The sequence below is a fragment of the Empidonax traillii genome, unplaced genomic scaffold (genome assembly GCF_003031625.1).
Source record: "Empidonax traillii isolate 1590-97213 ecotype Southwest subspecies unplaced genomic scaffold, ASM303162v1 scaffold1208:size176031, whole genome shotgun sequence".
Taxonomy (NCBI): Eukaryota; Metazoa; Chordata; class Aves; order Passeriformes; family Tyrannidae; genus Empidonax; species Empidonax traillii.
The window spans coordinates 22,163-44,532 of NW_020956401.1; the positions used below are offsets into that span (position 1 = coordinate 22,163).

General features: G+C 48.5%; 1 protein-coding gene across 1 annotated transcript in view; it reads left to right on the forward strand.

Annotated features, from left to right (window-relative positions):
• Window positions 1-5,799: 5,799 nt before the first annotated feature.
• Window positions 5,800-22,370, forward strand: part of ANTXR1 (ANTXR cell adhesion molecule 1) — a 68,880-nt gene continuing 52,309 nt past the window's right edge. The window contains exons 1-8 of the mRNA XM_027905792.1: window positions 5,800-5,873; window positions 7,671-7,793; window positions 8,386-8,457; window positions 10,829-10,910; window positions 11,844-11,877; window positions 13,285-13,364; window positions 15,021-15,089; window positions 17,130-17,210. Of these exons, the coding sequence (XP_027761593.1) occupies window positions 5,800-5,873; window positions 7,671-7,793; window positions 8,386-8,457; window positions 10,829-10,910; window positions 11,844-11,877; window positions 13,285-13,364; window positions 15,021-15,089; window positions 17,130-17,210 (615 nt within the window). The remainder of the gene's footprint in view (window positions 5,874-7,670; window positions 7,794-8,385; window positions 8,458-10,828; window positions 10,911-11,843; window positions 11,878-13,284; window positions 13,365-15,020; window positions 15,090-17,129; window positions 17,211-22,370) is intronic.

A 22,370-nucleotide genomic window follows, 5' to 3' on the forward strand; every position in this document is an offset into this window, starting at 1 on the left:
AAAAAAAAAAAAAAAAAAAAAAAAAAAAAAAAAAAAAAAAAAAAAAAAGAAAAGAAAGAGAAAAAGAGAAAAAACAACCCTAGCTAAAATGATTGCCCTAATTTTCTGGATTAAGAATAGTCAGCTTGAACGAAATACTGGTGATTCTGCCTGCCAGAGCCATGGCACTGACATTATTAACCATCAATTTCAGAGACAGGAAAGTATCTGCAAGTTGCCAAAAGCGCAGATGAAGCTTTCTGCCTGATCCTCTGGAGTGCTCTGCAGTAGCTCCCACATTCCTTTAGTATAAATGACTTGGAATTACATAACCTTTTATTACAAAATACTGGGTAAAATGTAAGGTTGAGAGACACTGCCTGTTTCACTGTGCCAGTTGTCCCTAATGCTCCAGGGGATCGGTTTTTTAAAATTTATTTCTTTTATTCACTGGAAAGATCTGCCTGGGTCATGCATTTTGGTGCTCTGCCTGCTCAGTTATTAGTTGAAATAATCTCTATTGTATGGAAAAAAACCCCCAAACTAACCCAGAGCATGACTTGAACTGCAGGGAGCTTTTGCAAACTGCGTTTCCTTGGGAGCTGAAGCAGGATTGACGGTTTTGTGGAATCTGATGGATGTGCTGTGTTATTCCTCTGAGCTCATGGAACTTTAGCAGGCACTTAATTCGAGTCCTGTGCTGTCCCCTTACTGAAATCGTGACTTTGCAGCCTCTCTCAGGGGATTATGGATTTGAGTGGAACCCCAAGCCTTGGCACAAGGTTTAAAGCAGGCAGGCTGTCCTCGGTGCATCAGGGTATCCAGCAGAAACCCTGCTTGGACAGCTGCAGGATTCCTGTTGCTTGGATTTTTCTGGTGCAGAAATGCACCAGATCTGCTGTAAAAATTCCCTTGGTGTGCAGTGGGATCTGGAGGAGTGCTGGGGTGTTTCAGCTGTGCCATGGACCTGGTTGTTTAACCTCTGATGAGAGGTCAGTTATCCCACGTCCTTTGTCTTCAAAACTTGCACGGGCTCATGGAATGGTTTGAGTTGGAAGGGTCCTCAAAGATCCTCTGGTTCCACCTCCCACAGGCAATTCATTTCTCAGAGGCCAAGCTGAATTTCCAAAAGGGCTGAGGCTTATTTAGCCTGGATTTTCTACCTTCTGCTTATGTAGAGAATGTTTTCCAGAACTCTGCTGAAGTGCTGAATGCAGGGAGAGGTGATGCCTATAGAGGCCTTCAGGCAAAGGATGAAGTGATAAGAAAGGATTCAGGACTCACTGGTTTTCTCTGAAACAGGTCTAGAAATGATTACACACTACTGAAAGTGATAAAGGACTCTGAAGCAGAAGAGATTTAGACCCTTAAGCCTGAAATGCAATTTCCCTGGTGGAAGGAAGCCACGAAAATATTAAACAACCTCCTTTCTGGGATGAAAGGAGTGACACAAGAACAACAAACACAGGCTGGAAGCCACTGGTGCAGGAGCTCCTGTGCCTGGGTGGATTTAGTGACTCCTTGAGTCCCTCCAGTGCCCTCCAGTGTGGGAAGCAGCTGGTGGGACACGTGCCAGGCTCAGCACTGGACCCAGCCCTGGTCCCAGCTGGCCCTCAATCCCAGTGCTGGCCACAAGAAACCCCTTCAAGAGTGACCACATGACCCAGGCTGCTCTCCTGGAGTGATGAACCAGCTGCCTGCAAGGTTCTCCTCAGCAGACTCCTCCTGCAAGGCTGCTGAGTGAGCTCCTGAAGGCAAACCTGGTCTCCTGCAGGTGCCTGGAGACACAACTCCCTGCACGTGGCACGCTCACAGGACCTGCAGCAGAGCTCCGGGAGGGGGAAGAAAATGAGGACTCAGCCCCCCAGGACTGATGGGCACAGCCTCAACCTGCCCATACCAGAACAAAACCCTCACTGGGTCCAACACCCTCATCTCTGTGCGTGCCTCTGATCACTCCCAGGGCTCTCACACTCCTGAGGCAGCAGCAGAGGCCTCTTGTGCTGTCACTCTGCACCTCAGGCTGCCAGAGCTGTGCTAAAGACTTGGAGCTGCTGGAGACAGTCCAGAGGAGCCCACGGAGCTGCTGCCAGGGCTGGAGCCCCTCTGCTCTGGAGCCAGGCTGGGACAGCTGGGGGGGTTCACCTGGAGAAAGGAAGGATCCAGGGAGAGCTGAGAGCCCCTTGCAGGGCCTAAGGGGGCTTGTAAATAGGAGGGAGAGGGACTTTTTATGCAGCAGAGAGTGACAGGACAAGAGGGAATGGTATTAAACTGTCAGAGGGCGGGTTTAGATTAGATGTTAGAAAGAAATCCTTCCCTGTGAGGGTGGGGAGGCCCTGGCACAGGTTGCCCAGAGAAGCTGTGGCTGCTCCTGGATCCCTGGGAGTGTCCAAGGCCAGGTTGGACGGGGCTTGGAGGTGGGTCTAGTGGAAGGTGTCCCTGCCCAAGGCAGGGGATGGGACTGGATGGGCTTTCAGGTCCTTCCAACCCAAACCAGTCTGTGATTCCGTGATTCCATGTTCCAGAAGTGATGCAGGCTCCCCTGAGAATGGCAATTTGGGTTGGGCCAGCTCCTTGCCAAGTAAAACTGAAGCTGTCACGCTGCTGTGGGTGCAGTGCTCCAGCTCTGGAGGAAAGCACAGTTTGCCAGCTCTCCCCAGCTGCCTGACATGCAACAAACTCCACAGGTCAAAAATCCTGTTACACACACACCAACACCTAACTCAGAATTCTGACCTGGAGGAACTGTATTCACATGAACTTCAGCTGGATTAATCCATTTCTCTTGTCCTTTGATTGCAAAAATCTCAAACTGTGGCTGTTTTCTCAGTTTAATCTCAAGCTGTTTGCTCTTTAGAGCACACTTGTGTGCTATCTGCTCTTTAGGTTCCATGCAGGATCAAGTCATACCTCAAAGTGCAGGTGATGCCAAGAGGAGCCCAGTGCTGTGGAAGGTGGACCTGGCTTATGTTGAGAGAGCTGAACAAAGAAGGGCTGTCCTCTTGTGTGACTGTGGTGCTGAGGGGGTTCAGGGATTGGCTGGGCAGCAGTTGGTGCCAAAGAATTTACAGCCAGATGTGAGCTAAGACACAGGCCCTTCATTAAGGAGGAAGAATGAGGAAGCAGTGAGATGCAGCTAAAAGAACAAACATTTGTTTTTGCTGATGTTGTCCAGTTATTCTAAAAATACCCTCCATGTGACTAATTAAGGGTGACTGTGTCCACCCCCTAATTGACGTGGTACCCAGTGCTGGTGTGTGGAAACCCTGCACAAGCACAGCTGGGACGTGTAGAGGCAGCTCCCAGATTAATTCCCTTGCAGGCAGGGAGGAAGGGATGACAACTGAGTCTCTTCTCAGTAACCCTTTGCTGTCGCCTCTGTGTGTCACAGGGATTATTTCCTGTGCAAATAATGGGGAATTTACCCCCAGAGGGAACTGTAAGAGTGTGAGGGAAAGCTTGGCTCCAAGAGATCCCTGGCAAAATGGAGCAGGTGATCCCTGTGATCCCTTTGTTATCCAGCCAGGCAGGGGATCCATTTTTAATGGGTTGAATTGCAGTGAAACTGCTGCTCTGGAGAGGCTGCTGGTTGTTTCTTTGAATGAAGCTCAAGCAGCTGTAGTTACTGTGACCTCAGTGGCACCAGGTCCAGGTTTGCACTCAGAGTGGAAGATGAAGGGGCCATAGGGGGGTGGAAACAGGCAGACAGACACCAGGCAGGGAGCCCAACCTCCAGGAGCTGCTCCTTCCCCTGGGAAATGTGAACCCTCCAGCAGAGCCAGCACAGCACCTCCCAGAGCTGCTGCACGTTGTGCCTGCTCTTGTGGAACAAACATGTTCCATTTAGGAGGGAATGGTGGAATTGAGTGGAATCACAGAATGGTTTGGTTGGGAGGGACCTTAAAGCTCATCCCATGGGCAGGGACACCTTCCACCAGCCCAGGTTGCTCCAAGCCTCATCCAGCCTGGCCTTGGACACTTCCAGGGACGGGGAGTCCACAACCTCTCTGGGCAGCAGATTGAAAACCATCCCTGATCTTCGCTGAGCCGGTCAGTGATTCCCTCATTGTTTTTCCAGGATCCCAGTCCTGAATCCAGAGCAATGGATGCATGATTTCTGGATGGCAGGGCTCAAGGATGTGGAAGGATGGTTCTTCCCTGTGTTACCATGAGGGCTGAGGGAGCCAGCAAGGCAGGGTGGAGGAATCTGTGCATTCTTGTGTCTTCTTGCTTGTTGCCTGAAGGAATGTCATTAACTCCTAAGTCTGCTGAGGGCTGGCAGATGAATGAACAGAGTTCATGTGTGAAATCCCTGCCAGTCAGGACCTGTGGACGTGCTTTTTTACCCAGTGGAGCATCTGAGGTAACAATTCCAGCCAGGATTAAGTGTGTGCCTGCACACTCTGCACTTCATCTACTGCTTGATGTAAATTAAGTCCATGGTTACTTGTTTATTAGTTGGGTTTTTGCATATCCCCTGCCAGCCAGGAAGAGAAGAATGTTCTTGGACTGTGACTGGGTTTAGAGGCTTGTCCTGCTCTGAACTGGATCTCCAAAGCCCCCGTGAGCTCAGGAGTTTGGCAGCGTCTCTGGTGAACTGTCTCGTGTGAAGTGTGGCACAAGATAACAGTGTTTCCTCAAAGAATTGCATCACCTCTCCAAGGTCTCTGTGCTGTGCAGGGTTTTCAAAATTCCTCCTGATTTTTTGGGGAAGACAAAGGACACTTTTTGGCCCGCTTGTGTTGTTTTTAAAGAGCTCAGTGGGCAGATGCTGCACAGCTTCTTAGGTAGATGCCACCTCTGAGAGCCACCAGAGTTCTTGGAGTTGGTCCAAAACCAAAGAAGTTTAAGGAGATTTTGGGCAACATCAGCCTCTGAGCCAGGTGTCTTTCTGTCCTTCTGTCAGCTGCAGAGCACGTAACTCATGTGAGGTCTTGGTTTGTGTTTGGTTTCTGTGATTCTTCTGGTTTGGGAACTGAACAAACCCACGAGGGAATTCTGAGGAGGTGCAGTGGCAGAGATGGAAAAAAGGAATCTAAAAAGTGCACAAAAGACAAACTCCAAAGAGGTTTGAGCTGCTGCAGCTTTGGGCTCTGGTGCATCTGGTCCCAGGGAGCAGGAGGAGAGCACCTGCTGGAGGGCAGGGCTTTGACCAGAGCGTGGCTCTGCTGGCTGGGACCACAGAGCCCTGTGGAGAGTCTCTCTCAACACTTGAGTTCAGTTTAGATGTACAAAATGCCAGCACAGCTGACCACAGAATGTATCATTCTCCTCTTAAAGAGAATGGTTTACTTAGGCTTAACTTCCATTTATTGGGCTCTCCTCCAGGAGAGAATTTGGCCTCCTCACCACGAGCCTTTTCCTAAACTGCAAGTTTATTGCATCAATCATGTCAAATGACATCTTGTTTCTTTGGGGAGTATGAAGAGACAACTATTTTAAATCTGGCACTTCTTATCTTCCAGTTGGCTTTGGAAATACTTGTCCTACCCAGGGCCCTTGGCCTCCCTCACGAGAGGCTTTACAGGTGACAAGTGTCTTTTGCTGGGTGTCAGCAGAAGTGTGAGCCTTCCTTGTGGGACCCTGTTACAACCTGCTCTGGTAGAGCTGAGGAATAAATGGATTGCAGACTGTTCCAGCTGCCCCAGTCCGGTGCCCTTGGAGGGTTTGGGTTTATGATTGCTGCAGTGGGAAGAAGATTTCTTCAAGTGGGTGTTTAACATTATGCTGCTCCTGAGGTTCGGGTTGTTCCTTGCATGTGTTGACAGATGAGGTTTCATGGAAAAAATATCCATAACTTGTGTTTCAGAGGGCATAAAGATGGGACTGCTGGTGGGGCAGCAGAGTGAGGATGGTGGAGGGAAGGAGGTGCAGCAGCAGCTCAAGCTGTACTTGTGAGGAGTTAAAAAGCACTGCTCACCTGCAAAACCTGCCCAGGTAACAAGAGCAGCAGAGCAGGAGCTGCAAAGGCAAAGACTCCACCAGGACGTGCTGTGCCCTTCCTGACTGGCACATCCCTGAGCTGGGGTTCAGGTCTGGGTTTGAAGCTTTACTCTGGCAAAGGCTCTTTCCCAAAATGCACGACTCCAGAGCCATGGGAAGTGCCAGGGGTTTGCTGGGGTGACCTGGATGCTCTGTGGCTGCATCCCCTTCCCAGCTGCAATGGGGATGATCAACTTCTGTTCAGAGAGGAGGAAACAACTCATCTTTTGAAGCCTCCAGGGCATGACCTGGCAGTGTTTTCCCTTCATAGGAGGCAGCTGTCTCACCTGATGGCTGGAGAAGGTTGGGGAGGGGCTGCCTGTGGAAAGGTCCCAGCTTCAGATGTCTGATGGTTCAGGAGATGTGTGATACTTCACTGAGGGTTGTTTTTTGAGAGGTGGGTGCCTGGCCTAGACAAGATACAATTCACTGAGGTAAGGACTGTGTTTGTGGTTAACAAAGCCTTGGCTTCACATGCCCTCTGTGGACTGATGTGACCCTTGCTTTGAAGTCAAAGTAAAGACAATACTGATTTTCCAAGCCAGCTCTAGGAAATTATTTGTGCTATTTGGCATTGCTGGGACTGGAGTGTCTGTTGTATTCAGGGTCTCAGAGCTATTCCATAGATCCCAGGGCAGTTTGCTCCTGGGGTTGGGATTTGTTTGTCTCTCTCTGCTCTATCAGTTTGCAGTTTGGATGCAGTGGAAGTTCCTTGTTTGAGAGCAGCTCCTGATGTACCTCACCCTTCATCTGCTATGACACCAATTTTCCCACTGTCTGTGGTTTAAATAGTTTATCAAGAGCTTTGCTATTTTAGTCCTCTTTGATGAACCCATTCCTGGCTCTGCATCTGCTCTCTCAGGTCTGAGGTAGGACAGGGCAGGGCAGGTGCCTTTTCTTCCTGTGAAGTGAAAAACCCTCATCTTTTCTTCCTCAGGCTGCAGATCAATGAGGTTTCTGTTAAGGCTGGAATGGTTATTTCCCCTATAAATATTTCTAATTGTAGTCAATGAATTAAGTAAGTGATGACACTTTTATTTTCCAGCTCTAGGAAGGAATTTTTTTTTTCCAATATTAATATTCCAGTGTTCATGGAAGTGTTTATGCCAGAAGGGGCATTTAGTGCTGAAAGATTCTGATTAACCTAATTTTTCCTGGTTCTTACAACATAAAGAAGAATAATCCAATCCCATTATAGCCCATAGTTTATCCTCTCGAGGAGCAAAATTAGTTTGTTTTGTCTTTAACTGAGGTGTGAAAGAATTAACCAGAACAGTTGAGACGTGGACTGAGGTGTTCTGCTTTTCACAGTCTCTGGCACAGTGGAAGCACAAGAGAAGTTCAATAATCTGTTCCTCCAGCTTTGTGTTATTCTCAGAACACACTTGAGCTGAAAGCTCTGTGTAATGGGTTGGAAGTGAGTGGGTGGAATTCATCTAAAACACTTCAGAGAGAAGCTCTTCACTCACACAGGGTTTATTTGGTTCAGGCTGTGTGAAGGTCCAGCCTAACTGCCATGTGTTGTTGCCAGGGGTGGCCTCAAACACTTGCATGGAATGGGAATTATTCTTGCTTTTCAAAGTCAAGTAGGAAATGTCATTTACAGTTTAATCTCCCCCTTATAGGAAGAATATGGGCAGCGAGTGGTAAACAAAACGAGGGCAAATGCTTGGCTGAGCAAGGTGTGACAGGACACGGGGCTGGGAAAGCTGCAATAGCAGCGATCAAACTAACCTGTCCTGCAACCATTGTCTCCCCAGGTCAGGCAGTGTCCTGCACCACTGGAATGAGATCTATCACTTCGTGGAGCACTTGGCCCGCAAGTTCATCAGGTGAGAGTTGCTGCAGGGCCGGGATGGGACCAGTGGCTCCCAGTTCAGCTCAGCTGCTCTCCACTGGGGGCTGTGGTGGAGGAGGGTGGGGGTCTTTAATGCTTTCCTCAGATCATCCCAGTGGCTGCTTTTCCCCAGATTTCCGGGGAAATAGGAGGAGATAAGCTGATTGTCCCCTTTATTCCCACCTGCCTGGATCGAATCTTATTCCTGTGGGGAAGGAATCCTCCTGTGGGACACGCAGGGAGGGGCCTGTGGCTGGAGCTTCCAGGCTCTGGATGACTTGAGAGTGCAGGGTGAGTCCCTCAGGACACAGAATGTGTTGGCATCAACACAACGAGCCTTCCCTGCTCTCCATGAGGATTCCAGGATGTGTTTAAGCCTTTCTTGCTCCAGCAATCCCAAGGCTGTGATGCAAGGGCTCTTCACAGGGATTCCCCTTGACTGGGAAGGCCCAGGGAAAAACACCTTGTGCTGCCTCCTCCTGTCTGTGCCCCTGTTGAGTTATAACTGGGAGAGCAGAGTGTGCTTGGGGTTACACCCACAGGACCCTCTGGACCAAAAATAATTGGACTTCTCTTCTCTCCCCCAGCCCTCAGCTGAGGATGTCCTTCATTGTTTTTTCAACCAGAGGGACAATTCTAATGAGGTTAACAGAAGACAGGTAAGAAGAGGTTTAAGGGTTCACCTTTTTGTGTCCCTTCACCTTCCTTGCTCAGCAGTTCCCAGTCCACCGTGAGCGGAGCTGTGAGACCTTTGTGCTTCTCAATTTAATTGTTTGAACAACCTGCCCATTTTCATGTCCTAGAATGCATTGAGGGCTCTCAAGGCCGAGGTTGGCTTCTTAAATTTAACTTTTAAATGCCTTTTCTGTCAGCTGTTGGGGTTTTAGCTCAGACTGGTTTCATTGAGGGAGCTGAATTCCACAGAGACTCGGGGTTTTTTTTGGAGAACAAGAGGCTTGTTGCCCGTGAAACATCCTTTGGGAGTTTCTTCTGCAAACAAATAGGTGAAACTCCCTTCCCATAAAAACAGGCCTGAAAGGCAGAGGTGACTCCCACACTCTGGAGGTGGAGGGGAATGTGATTTCCTCAGAGACCTGAAGGGATATTACAGACAAGCAGTGTTTGGGATGGGTTGCAAGGGGCTGTATTTCTTGGCAGTGGCAGTTTGATTGCCATGTTTCTGAAGCGTGTTCCTGTCACCCCTTTGTAGATCCCCAAGTTAATCCCAGTAAAACCTGTGGGATGGATTTTTTTTTTATTTTGCTCTGACTTCAAGGGGAGTTGGACGAGGTCCTTAAATCGCTCTCGCTTCCTCTGTTCACTTCATTGCCACGTGGAGCAGAAATATATGTAGCACATGTGTAGGCTGTATAAGTCAGCATGTGTTTTACATATTGGATGTCTGGAATCACATACCAGAGCAGCTCCTGTGGAGGACTGGGGAGGAAACTGGCTGCCTTCCTACAGAGCAGTCCACACACACTCCAGCCTTGAAAATGCCATTAACCCCAGCCAGCCTAAGCAGCCCTTCCTTGCCACTCACTGCAGCAATCAGGACAAAGAGAATAAACCTGATTTAACTGGGTGCCAGTGGAGAGCCTATTCCCTGCCCCTTGCTGTGTCCCACCCCATGAACACACCCCACTGCAGAGACACCTCATCTGCTAAGGCTCTGAACTGAGAGACTGAAGTGTTTCCCGTGTGGAAATGTATTCCATATTCATCCAGCTGCCCTAGAAATGTTGACTGGGAACAGGATATTGGTATGGTATTAGTCTGAAAGCCAGCTGACTGCAGGGCTGCTGGTTTTTAGTGGGGGACAGACAAACAGGGTGTTGGTCCTTTAGTTCCCACTGGCCTTTCTAAATGGGGAAGGTGGAGTGGTGGGAAAACCTCCTCTGCCATGTCTGCCCCTCTGTGTGGTGTATCAGCCTCTGAATGTGAAGATTGAGGGTGCTGAGCATCCCTTTTTGGAAGAACTTTGTGCCTTTGCTGGGACTGGACTGACCTGTGGTATGTATTTTAAAATGTCAGTGTTCACCTTTGAAAAATGGTGATCACAGGAAATGCTCCATTTTCCTGTTCAGCTTTGGCTTGGTGTGTGAATGGGCAGCTGAGAGGAGGAAACATCTTCCACTAGACACCTATGGCAGAGTCCAACTCGTGTCTAACTGCTTTGGGAATCTCAGGTACAGGATGAGTTCTTGGCAGTTGGACAATTCAGCCTCTTGCAAAAGCAGACAGTGTTTTTTATTCTCCCTGAGGGAGTCACTGCTGTGCTGACTGGCCAGTGTTGCTGCCCTGCTGCAATCAGCCTCACCAGGGAGCTGCAGAGGGGGTGATCACACGGACTGGGGTTTCTGAAGCAGTTAAAAATGCAGGGACAAAACCGACTTCTGGCATGTCCACGTGGTCCTGCCTGCAGTGACTTCATCCCTTTCCCATGAAGATTGTGGAGTTTGCTCAGATCCACCCCACACACTGCGGGGTTTTATCTTGTGTTGAAGACTTCTGGCCCGTGCTTGGCTCCCAGAGTTTGGTGCCTGCCCCTCAGGGGAACAGCACATGATCTCACTGTGCCTGGGATTCCTGAAAGGAATTAAAACAGATCCCCTGAATCACAATGAGCCATCGGGAAAGGCTTCAATCTTCAAGTCAGTTTGAACAGCAACTGAAGGTGTGATGTCCAAATAAACCAAATGTTTGACTCTGTTTGTTTAGTCAAGTCAGCAAACACAGTGAGGAAGGTGAGCCAGGTGAGTCAGCTGCTGAGTTTGACCAGGGAGCATTTATTGAGGAAGGAATGTATGAAATGTATGGATATTGAGGAGGCTGTGGGAACACTGGGAGCACAACTACCCTGCTTCCCACATCCTTGGAGAGGTATCTACCCAGCCTTGACCTATTTAACATTGGGTTAACTCCTTTTTCCCTCCTCTCTGTATTTGGCTCTGCCATGCATGTCTTCACCTGGGTATCAGCCCCCCAGGAACTGGATCTTGGCTCTGACAGTGTCTGCCTTCCTCACAGGGAGCAGATTCGCCAGGGCCTGGAGGAGCTGCAGAAGGTGCTGCCGGGTGGTGACACGTACATGCACGAGGGATTCGAAAGGGTAACTGAGAGCAGGCTGGGGGGCCTCCAGCTGGGTCTGCTGCCCCTCAGGAGATGGGAACAGGGGAATCTGGCTAAGAACTCACTGGTGGGCGCATGGGACACTTGGTGGTGCAGCGAGGTGTGAGTGGTCAGCGCTGGAGTGGGACACAGGAGATGCCAACTCTACCAGCTATCTTTATCCCTGCCTTCAGCTTTCATGGGGGAGCTGCCTTTGCAGCTTAGGACGAGGCAGAAGGCTTTGGCATTTACAATTCCACGTGTTCCTGAAGGGTGGGAAGCTGTCAATCCTGCCTGTAATGGCCCTGCTAGAGTTGGGGTGGGGGCTGAGGCCATGGCTCCAACCTGTTCTCACTGGTGGCCAAATAATGCTGTGCAGACTTTACTGCCTGCTCTGACCTCCTTCTGGATAGATTTTTTAATATATTTTACAAGCTTTCTAAACCTGAACTCCTGCACTGCCTCCACTTCTGACCTACAGATGTATTTGGGAGGGCTTTCAACATTTGCCTGTTGAAAAAGCTGAACTGTCATTGTTCACATTGAAATGTGAGCACGCAGCAGGAATTCAGGAGACCTGACAGAGCCTCGGGCTTGTTTGCAGTTGGAGTAGCTGATCTGGAGGTGCTGGGGAATATTTATTATTGGGCCTGGGATGTTTCTCAGGGAGGAAGGTGAATGGGATTTTCAGAGAGCAGAATGGGGGGAGACAAGGTTAGTGTTGGCCTCAGGGCTGGTTTCACTGAGTTGTGCTTTGATAAGACCTTGAAGTAACACAAAGCCACAGGCAAGAACCCTGTTCTGGGAAGGGTTCAGATGTCTGAGAGCAGAGCTCATGTGTGAACTGCAAGGCCCCACTGCCATCTTGCCCTTCTTTCTGCCCACAAAGTGTTACTATTGATTTATTACTAATAACTTTCTGATTTAATTTCAGGCAAGTGAACAGATTTACTACGAGAATGTTCACGGTGAGAGGCTTTTCTTGATCCATCCAATTTTTTTTTTTTCTCTCTTTTTTTTTGACTGATAACTTTACCAGATCTGAAATGTGGGAAGGGTGGGGGTGGCTGCTGCTCTTACAGGAATGCAGTGCTGGTCAGGGTAGTGTTCCTGAAAGGGGCAAAGAACTGGGAGAGCTCTAAGGAGCCAGAGCTGGAATGAAAGTGTTTCAGGCCAAAAGTGAGAAGCCAGGCTGGCTGAAGTGCCCCCTCTAACCAAAACTGTCTTTGTTCCTTTTGCTTGAGGACTCAGACAGCCATTTCTTCTTCCTTCTCAAACATAAGAATGTGGAGAAGCTGTTCAATAAAAGACTTTTTTATAAGCAATTATTAAAACCAGCAGTAATTGCAGACAATTGCAAAAATGTTTGTCCTTCCCTGTAATTAATGTAAAACCTTTCTGCACTGCAAAGCTTGAAGTGTGAATATAAATATTGCTTCAGGAACCAAAGGACAGACAACCAGATGTTTGAGTACAAAAGCCAGGCCTAATGGTCTCCCAGGGCTACTCAGGAAGTCGTGGTTAAATCCACACAGCTTTGGGACTCACCTGTAAAATATCCCTGCAGGAAAATGGAATAGCTGGAACAGCTCAGTTTGGGATTGGTGATGTGTTGGTGATGCTGGTGATTGTATCCCATGGGAACTGGTTCCCACCCCGTGGACAGCTGGGGACATCAGCCTGAATGCTGGGCTGTGTTTGAACAGCTCTGAGTTTGTCCTTGCTCCTCTACAAGGAGGGTTTATCTGCAAGGGGAATAACCCCACGTGTTGCTCATTGCTTGACCTTCTTGTTGCATCACTGTTGGAAATTGGGGATTTCTAAATAGCACTAAGAAACTGTGGGTATCAGCCTCTGCAGCACTTGAAGAAGTTGCCTGTTTGGAAGGGATGGCTGCAAGGTTTAATGATATTGCTGAAATGCTGAAGATTTTAGGCCATCTCCTACCATCTCTGTTTAGATCCCAATTGAGCTTTTCATCACAAGCTGAAAAAAAAAAACCCATGGATTTCTTGAATTGATAAAATTAATACAATTATTTTATACAATATATGTACGTCGCATTAATAAAATCAAGAACTAACTAGGAACAAATTGCATTTTTTTTTTTTGATGGCTGCAGGTCTGAATAACTGAAATATTGAGGGGCTGTCAATTTAAACCATTGGCACATCAAAAGAGTGGGATATAAAACTGAGATTGAAGGCAGGTGCTTGAGAAACTGAAGAAATTTATGTCTTCTGAGAACCGGTTGGCTGGAGGGAGGAAAGGCCACGAGCTTGGCAGTTGCTGGGGTGCTAACAGGCCTCTATCAGGCTGTTTTCCAGGGTGGTTTAACAATCACAAGCAAACCCTAAAGAAGTTTGTGTGTTCAGGTTACAGAACCGCCAGTGTCATCATCGCACTGACAGACGGAGAGCTCCACGAAGACCTGTTCTTCTACTCCGAGAGGGAGGTGAGTGTCTCACACATCAGGGAGGCAGGGAGATGCCTGGGCTTGCTGCTTCGAAGGCAAAAGACAAGGGAAAAGCTTTTTCCCTGGTGAAAAACCTCCACTTTGGTGCTCTTCAGACATGAAGGACAACCATTAACAGCAGCAACGCTTCTGACTCATCGCAGCTGAGACTCTTCATGGGAAAGGGCAGGGGTTTGAACTTCCAGTTAAAAATAAACACTGGAGGAAGGGATAGTTCACAGCTGAGAAGTTTCAGGATTTGACTGGATTGCTCTGGGAAATACCTGAATCTTCTCACTTTCGCTTTTCTTCTCTCACAAAGAGTAAAGGCTGCAGAAGGAGGGGTGGCTGTTGTTCCCATGAACTTCTGTGACATCAGAAAACCCCTCAGATGATCAAATCCAAAATTTCCACAGACATATTCTCAACATCCTCATTAAATCAGTGAACTATGCAAGATGTTAGCTAAACAGGAGGGTGAGCGTTGAAAACCTTGCTGCCCTTTGGACAGTCCTCTCTGAAGAGATGAACCAATTTGCACTTGTCACTCAAGCAAATTAGGATGACCTAAACTTGGAAGATGGTGTTTTTGCATGAGTTTGTTATGGGCAGATTTTTTTCCTCCCAGTCTGTCCAGAGTGCAGCTTTAAATCCAACAACAACAAAAGGAAAAGTTTTGTAGAGTAAAACCAACACTGCTACAGCACAAACAAGCGCCCTGGATCTGCAACTCCCCTCCTCGCTCTTCTCCTCCTTCCCTCCCATTTTGAAATAAAATACCCACAAGAAAAGCAAGTTTGTTTTTAGAGGTGAATGAACAAGTTGAAAGGTCAGAAGTGCTCAGTTTGTTTTGGTTTGGGGAGGAGCAGTCAAGAGCTGGTGGAAGGAGATCCTGAACTCGGCTCTTACACTGGGAGTTGCTGCAGTTGTTTGGGTTGAAGCTTCCCAGTGTGAAACTGGAATGAGGCTTTTCTGCTAAAGCACTTTGCTGTTGAACAACTGGAATTGCTACAGTCTTCTGATACAATCTGACTTGCTGCCATCTGTTCTGGGAAGGGGTTTTGGTCAGGTCAGGTGTTCTTGTTCTAATGACTTAAATTGTACTTATGCATTCAGAGCATTTGCTTTTTGAACATCAAGTGCAACTTCAATAAAATAGCCTGAAAAAATCAAACCTGTGCATGTCCCCCCCTTTAGTTCAGGATGCTGTGGAAGCAGTGGGAGTGACACAGTTTTGTAGCAGATGGAATGAAATGTCTCTCACCTGTAAATATCATAAGTCCAGGCACACACATCTGAAACAGAAAACACCGACGCATTTTAAGGTTACTGTTGTACTGGGACGTGCCCTAAATGATGAAAAGAAAATTGATTTAGTCTGTCTGACATCTTTTGGGAAGCTGAAGTCACTCAAGAGGTGAACTAACTAGGTTTAAAAAAAACTACCAGATACCTTGGGATGTGCTTTAGTAAACAGTAGCTACTCTAGAAACAGGTAAAACCCGAATTCACAGAATCAGGGAGGAAAGCTTTTAAAACTCTTCATTGACAAGCTGCCCATTTATACAGAGAAAGCCTAAATTTATGATTAAGACCTTTCAGGCACCAGCACCCCATCCCATCTCATCCGTGTCCTCCTGCCTTTCCTCGTTCCAGGCTAATCGGTCGCGGGACCTGGGAGCGACGGTGTATTGTGTGGGAGTGAAGGACTTCAACGAGACCCAGGTAAAGGAGGCCCTGGTGCTGTCTGAGGGGCTCTGCAGGGGTGCAGGTTGAACAGGGTCACACGCTCCTGAATCCCCTTCTCAAGGTTCCCAAGGGCTTTTCCTCTCCTTCTGTCGATGGTTCAACCACTGCCCACCTGCAGTGGTGGGTCTGGTGTTGAGTTTAGGTTCTTTTCCTTAGTCTCCAGGTGTGGAGAGCTGTCCCTCTGCCTGCCCCCAGATCCTCTTGGGAACGGTGGAGAAAAGCAGAGGGAAAGACACCTGAAGGGGAGCAAATTGTGTGGCTTGAGGAGTGGGCTGTGGGGACATCTTGTCCCATATACACAACTCTTGCCATAGAACTCTTCAACTCCAGTCCAGGTTTTCTTCCAGGGGGAAAAGTGTGCTGTAAGAAGCAAACACCTTCCTTAGTGGCAGTAATATTTCACTCTGTTTGCCCATTTGATAGTCTGACTTCTAGATTTGTCGTATGAATGTTGGTGTGCCCGTGAATTGTATTTCACACACCAACAGCTGACACTCCTCTGACATGAGTGAAATGCTTGCACAGCCCCGAAGTGGAGGCTGAAAGAGCTTTCCCAGGTTTTCATCTTTCAGAAAAGGAGTCAAACCAAGCCTGGTTTGGAACAACCTCCTTCGAACCAAACCCAGAGACCGGTGCAGCCCAGAGTAAGTCATAGAAAAAGCAGAGAGGGAATAAAAATGGCAAAGAGACCAGATCTAAAGCAACAGGGCCCAGACAGCTGCTACTTGAAGGCTTTTAAATGCTGAAGAAATTAATTGGAATTAGATGACTGTGTCTGAAGTCCCAGAATGGACCAGGAGGATGACCATGGGGAGTGAGTTGAGGAAACTGTAAACATCCTGGTTTACAGAGGCTTGTGCAGCTCAGCCAACAAGGAATGAGCTGCTTTACTGCCCATCTTGGAGCAGGCAGGGGAAAGTTGCCTGGAGTCTTTCTCTGGATGCAAACCAGGAGGTTGGCAGCTGGGGAAGTGGGAGCTGTGAGTGACAGGAGCTGGAAAGGTGGAGCCCGTGGGGTTTAGGGAGGAATGTGTGGCTGCTCTGCTGCCTCCAGCTTGCAGCGCTACAGGAAACTCCAGAGAGGCCTTCTGGGCTGGTGTTCCCTCTGCCAGGGGAGAGAATTACTGGAACAAACGTTGGCCTTGCAGCAGTAAAACTTGAGTCTGCTCCAGCAGATGCATGGAGAGCTCATTACTGCTGAGCTGGGCTGAGATTTGGGCCTTAACCCTTAGTCTGCCATTGGCAACTGGACCTGCATGAAGCTCTTTGAAGGTGTTGTCCTGGCTCCCCTCACCTTGCCACCACCTCATGAAGGCCCCTATTCCTCGTCATGGAGGTTTCTGGGTGCTCCCCTGATACCTTTCAATTTCCACTTGGAAAATACCTCCTGAGAGGTCCCTGCTTTCTTCTTTTTTTGGCTCTCTAATGTTTGAGTGTGGGACCAACAGTCAAACCTCTGTCCTGACAGGCAAGGTGAGCCAGGGCTGTATCTCCGGCTGGGCTACCATTTCATAAAATCATAGACAGCATCTTGAAGGTTGCAAAAGTCCTCCAAGATCGAGTCCAACCTTTGACAGAACACATTTTTATTAACTTTCTCTACATGTGAAAATACTGAATCATTCTGGTTACTTCCCTGGTTTAAATGCGTCCCAGTGTTCTGCTGCCTGTGCTGATGGCCTGGTTTGGCTGGGGAGTTACTGAGTGGGGTGTTTTACCATCATGTGGGAGACAGCTTTTGCACTCAAGGCTCTGGGCACCACTGAAAGCCACGTGAAGTCTTGCCTTCAAAGTTAAAAGCCCTTTTCTGATCCTTTCTAAAATCAATCAGGCTAAAGAGATTAACTTTTCACTGCTTAATAAACCGTAATACACTGGCAATCCACACGGAGTACTTGAGCATTTGAGGCTTTTATTTGCAAGTGGATGAGTCTGGAGAAGTCTTAATTTGCTGCCTGCTGGCTAATTTATGTCATTCTTTGCATCTCTGTTTTCTTTCCCTTCCCTGCTCTGTCAGCTGGCTCGGATTGCCGACAGCAAAGATCACGTCTTCCCAGTGAACGACGGGTTTGAAGCCCTTCAGGGGATCATAGACTCTGTAAGTACCTTTAATCACATGTTTGCAGTTTGGTTTTCCTGTGTTCACAAGGACCTGCTTGAAAAATCACTTCACCATTCAGCCCAAAGAGCTGACCTTTGTTTGTAGTCAAATCTCTACTTGGAGGTCGAGTTTATCAACTCAAATATGCCCAAACATGATCCTTGTCTGTCTCCCTCCTTGGTGGGAGGGAACTGAGTGGATGAAGGGGCCCATGGTGACAACTGGTGACGTGGCTGCCACAGGCAGGGGCAGCAGGGCTGTGTTAGAGCTCAGCCTGTCCCAAGGCACTCTCAGATCTCCATCCTGCCCCATCTCCCTGCTGGAATGGGGGAGGGGATCCTGCTGTGTAGGCCAAAATAATCCCCAAGCCTCTGCTTTCCACATTCAGCCTCCTGGCAGATGGGCTGGTTTTCTCCTCCCTAGATGGAGGTTTCCCTGTTCCCAGTTCCTGGCATTCCCTGCAGGGATTGGGTGGGGTGTTGAAGAGCTGGCCCATTTCGGGTGGCTGGGCTGATCAGGGGGCTTCCCGTGGCTACGAGGGACGGGAAATCCGTTTAAGGACACGCTTTGGAAGAGCTGATCAAACCCAGCTGAAGGGCTGGATGTGGAGCTGGGGAGGGGGGCTCACATTTCTCTGTTTACAGTGGTTACACACTATTTTGACAGTGCAGTACCAAGCAAAACCATTCCCTCAGCACAGGCTCAGTTCTCCCTGGTGCTCTCACATGGACATGGAATACAATCCCTTGCTTATTGGTTTTCCTGGCGCTGTCTGAGCGTGGATCTACTGCCCCAGCTCTCTTGGACAGTCAGGTGTTGCATGTCACTTCAGAAAGCAACAAAACAAGAACCACTTTGCTCCCCGGCCCTGCATTCCCTCTGCAGCTGTTTTTAATGAGTTCCAGCAGCAGTTCTGACTCCCTTCCCAGTTACACAGAACAGAAAGGGAAGACTTCAGCCTCCAGGAACCCAGTCAGGAACTGCCTCAGCTGAGCTGACTGGTGCAAGATTTCCCAGCCCTAGGAAGGAGGGTCACAGGGAAGTGCAACTGTACAGTGATGGATCCATGACCTGATCCCTTGGATTCGAGTGGAGACCCTGCATTAGGCTGGGGAGAAGGGAAGTGGTTTTGTGTGTAAAAGGAATGACAAGGGAGGACATTAATCACTCTGTGGAATAACAAACAGTCTGTAGATTCCTGTTCTAGCTGGAAAATAAGGTCCTTCACTCCTTCTTTCCTTGTCCTTGCCAAAAGCATCCCTGTGTTGGAGCAAACAGAGCATTTGTGGTCACAGGGAAGATGTCAACAGTGAAAGGGCCCTGGGGTTTGGAAGCTTCTTTCAGTTCCTGTGTAAGAGTTGGCACAGCCAGGATGCTCAGCCACTGTAGAGGGGATTGACTGGGCTACAACCTGCTGGTTATCACAGGGTGGGCAAAGATCAAATGAGGAGCCTGTGGGGACTAGTGCTTGAATTTACTCTAAAGGTGTGAAGACCTGGGTTGGTTTTACACTGCAGGGCTTTGGTGTGAACTGCCCTGACTGTTCCCTCCTCCCTTGTCCTCAGGAGTAAGTATTTTTCAACCCTAGTGGAGACCAGCTCAGCTGGTCAGAGCCTAATGCTGATACCTGGTGTTAATAACTCCAGGGTTGTGGGCTCAGCCCCTCACTTGGAGCTGGCCTTGATGATCCTCGTGGGCTCCCTTCCCACTCCGAATATTCTGTGATTCTGGGAATTTGAAGTCCCCCCAGGATGAGGCAGAGGGTGGGAGCTGGGAGTGGTGGAGCTCCAGACTGGCCTCAGCTGGGCCTCTCAATCTGCTGAGCAAAGCTGTTTGGGGTGGTGGGGCTGCAGATGTTTCCATGCACCTGCCCTTCCTTTTTTTGTGGGAGCCAGGCAGTTTGGAGGGAGCAGCTGCAAGGAGATGTTGCTCAGTGTGGTCTTGTCTCCTCCAGGCACCACCAAGTTGTGGCTCCACCCTGGAGCCTGTTTAATGGGGGATTTTGAGTTTGTCAGGGGAGAACAATCTGGTGGAGGAGCAGATTGACTGATTGCTGCAGGCTGGGGAACTCAGGGAAGGAGCTGAAGTAATTTATTAAATCTTCCTTTGCTGTGAAAAATTCGTGCAGATCATAACCTGTCAGTTTAAAGCAAGTGGAGCAAATCTTTGCAGGAAAGCCTGAAACTCAGCTTCAGTTGCTGCTCAGTGTGTGCTTGGCAGGAGCGCTGGAGGCACTGAGCGTGAAGCAACACGAAAGTCAGGATGGGATCCTGCCGGGGCTTTGCTCCGAGCCCGGAGCAGGAGCTGACTGAGGAGCAGTCAGGAAATCTCCCTGATCCTTGGCATGTGTTAAACCCTGGCACCAGCCTGGAGCTCACCTCGCAGGTGGAATCCTGGGTCCCTCAGCAAAGAGCCCGTGTGAGCTGCAGGAATTCTCCTGGATCAGTTGTGATGGAGGAGGAAGGAAGAAGAATGAACCACTTGGTGGGACTGTCCCCTGTCTCTATAAACTGTACAAATGATTCATCCTTTTAAGTTTAACTCCCTGTGTGGTCCTTTAGGACCCTCTTGCAGAGGATATACCACCTACCCCTGGTATTTTTCAGGACTTGTCTCAGCTCTTGGATCTGCTGTGGCAGTTCAGAACTGATGACACAGGTCAATGTGCTCCTTCACCCCAGGAAATCAGAGCTTGCAAATACCCTGGCCCTGAACACTGGTGTCACACAAACCTTTCCTGGGGCACCCTGCAGTGCTGGATATGTGCAGGGGGGGAACTTGGGGGACAGCTCAGTGTGAGCATCTCACAGGCAAGGGATGAGAGATGTGGTGATGGTTTTGTGTGCCCATCCTGAGCTGGATGCTCGAACTTCACTGGCAAAGGGATAAACTGTAGATTCCCTGGTGCACAGGGAGAGGGCTAAGACCCCCAGAATGGGGGAGAAGAGATGAGGGAAAGTTAATTCCTTTGCAAGATGCTCTTAATCTGTCACAGCCAGACCTTCTGCACAGGCCAAAGAGCAAGTTGATAACTGGAGCCTTTTGGCTTACCCATCCCAGGGAGAGGATGTGAACCCCCAGTCCTTCTCATTAGTTTTAATGGTATATAGTCATGCTCTCTACTTCTTTCTTCCCCCAAAAGCATCTTTAAAAAGGGACTTAAATGTATTTATTTTGCTTAGCTCATGTAGATGTTATTGGACAGGAAACACTTCGTAAATAAATGGCTGTTTTATAATTGGCAACAGACTTTGGTATTCAGTAATTGAACAGAGCCTGCTAATGAGTACCTGGCCTCAGACTGCAGGTCATTCCCACTAATGCTAATTAGGCAGTGACCTTCTATTACACTTCAGCATCCTGTTTGCTAATGAGAAGTCTCAAATTTGGTGAAAAAACTGTCTAAGAAATATGCAGCTGCTGTGGTGAAATAATCTGTCTGTGTGTTTGTGGAGCAGAACAGCAGGGGAAAGCTTCCAGCAGCTGCAGAATCTCCCTCCCCTCCTTCCCTTTGTCTCCAGGGGGCCCAGGTGACCTGCTGGCAGAGAGGTAAATCAGTCACAGGCAGTGCTAAAATCAGTTCTACCCTGGCAGAACTCCCTGTGGCACACAAAGCTCTGCCCCAAATTCCCCATGTGGGAGCCAGGACAAAGCTGCCTGATTCCTGCAGGGGCTTCCCAAGTCCCCCAGAGCTCTGGTGGGTGTTCCTGTGAAGGTGGGGATGTGGAGTCAGGTCCCCCAGTCTGCTGTCGGGGTGGTTTATGGGCCCTGGGAGATCTCATCACCACTTCATCCCATTCCATGAGATTTGCTTCCCTGGGAATGCAAATTCCCAGGGGATGAGCTGCACCTCCAGCCCTCAAGGCTGTGCACCCCTCAGGAAATAAGAGACCTGATGAAATCTTCTACAGTGAAGGCCCTCAAATCCTTCCTGGATGTATTTTTTAATGAGGAAGAGACATAAAGGAATTCTTTTGCAATAGTCATTGCTGCCTGATTTTCACTTTAAGTTAGGGTGGGTGCTTGGAGCATTGGAAACTTAATCTAAATCAAAATAAATATTGCAGTTGGCACTGGAAAAAGCCATTAAGGCCAGTTTTTTATGGTTGTGTAAAAGGATTGGACTGGACTGGGAGATCTGCCTCATCTAATTGAGACACCTGCTATTCCACCCCCCATCCAAGCTGGGCAACAGCAGGAATGTTTGCAAAATGTTTGCTGAGCAGAATTCCTGAATCTCAAACTTAATCCTGTGAGGTTTGACTCGATTAAAAAAAAAGAAAAGTACTGATTGTATTTTACATTCTTCGTGTTTCTCCTTATTCTGCCTTTCAGATTCTTCTAGTGCTTCTCATTTCTGTTCTCAACTGTTGACTTTCTCTGTTTTTCCACTTCACAGTTCCTGTATAACCTTGTTCCTGCAAATCTTCTCTCTCCTCACCTGCCACCAGCTCAGACAGTCCTGCCTCCTTCAGTCCCTTGGTGCTCTCAGTCTCTACCAGCCCTGCTTCTGAGTAATTCAGTCTTCTCTTTAAAACTTCTAAAAACCAAATGCTGGCTCTCTGTGCACCTTTTGCAATCAGGTATTTGAGGCAGCAAGCCGTGACTGTGGAGGGGGAAAAATAAAAAAAATGTTATCTTTTTCTTACGGAATTTATTGTATTGGTTGCTGTTCTTTCCTTACAGATGTTTCAATTTAAAGTTGGGAAAATAGTTTTCATGTTGGATTTGAGTCATGATGCTTGGCTGACATTTCCTTGCCTCTTGGAGCTGACCTGAATTTTGATCAGCGTTGCCTCAGTCAGGGGCTGCTCAGCTGGACCCCCCCCCCAGGTCTTGGTTCTGCTCTCTCGCACAGAGCACGGGTTTGCTGGGCACTGAAGAGCTGGAATTGGTTTTCAGAGCGGGGCAAAGGCCTCAGATAACAGCTGGGGCGGTTTCAGCACCCTGTGGGAATAAACAGTGCCCAACCCAGCCGGCTCCTCCTGCCTTTGAGCGCTTGGCCGAGCCTGGACCGAAGTGTAAATCACTGTCTACACGTACCATGGTCAGAGGAAGAGAGAACCCTTCCACAAACATGCTGCTTCAACAACTGCCTGTGCTTTTGATTTGAAACCACAAGCAGCTTCGAGGACACCCCCAGGCGTGCTCTTATAA